Raw genomic sequence first — 390 nt, 5'->3', positions numbered from 1 at the left:
CAGCAGCAGCAGCAGCAGCGGCGCGAACACTAGTGAAGCCATTAGAGCAGCAGCAGCAGCAGCAGCAGCAGCAGCAGCAAAGGCACTGCTGAGACCGGCGACAGCAGAAGGTGCAGCGGCAGCAGCAAAGACACCAATGAGACAATTAAGCGAAGCAGCAGCAGCAGCAGCGACAGCAGCAAAAATCCCAGTTGAAGAAACTAGAGCAGCAGCAACAGCAGCAGCAGCAACAGCAGCAGCAGCAGTTGAGGCGCACATGCAAGCTCGTGGTTGTCCTGTAGGTTCGTTGAGGGTGTTGGGGAGGACTGGGGGCGATTTTCTGCTGCTGCTGCTGCTGTTGCTGCAGAGATGTTGGCAGTGCTGCTGCTGCTGCTGCTGCTGTCGGTCGCA

The 390-nt window shown here is 58.2% G+C and overlaps 1 protein-coding gene across 1 annotated transcript in view; it reads right to left on the bottom strand.

Annotated features, from left to right (window-relative positions):
- Positions 1-305, bottom strand: part of ETH_00037520 (uncharacterized protein) — a gene marked incomplete at both ends in the record, with an annotated part of 2,271 nt that extends 1,966 nt beyond the window's left edge. Inside the window, one exon of the mRNA XM_013375977.1 lies at positions 257-305. Within this exon, the coding sequence (XP_013231431.1) occupies positions 257-305 (49 nt within the window). The remainder of the gene's footprint in view (positions 1-256) is intronic.
- Positions 306-390: the final 85 nt, after the last annotated feature.

Source organism: Eimeria tenella, genomic scaffold (genome assembly GCF_000499545.2).
Source record: "Eimeria tenella Houghton genomic scaffold, Eth_scaff3047, whole genome shotgun sequence".
Lineage (NCBI taxonomy): Eukaryota > Apicomplexa > Conoidasida > Eucoccidiorida > Eimeriidae > Eimeria > Eimeria tenella.
Note: the sequence above shows the minus strand (reverse complement) of the source record. Positions and strands in the feature narration are given on the sequence as shown.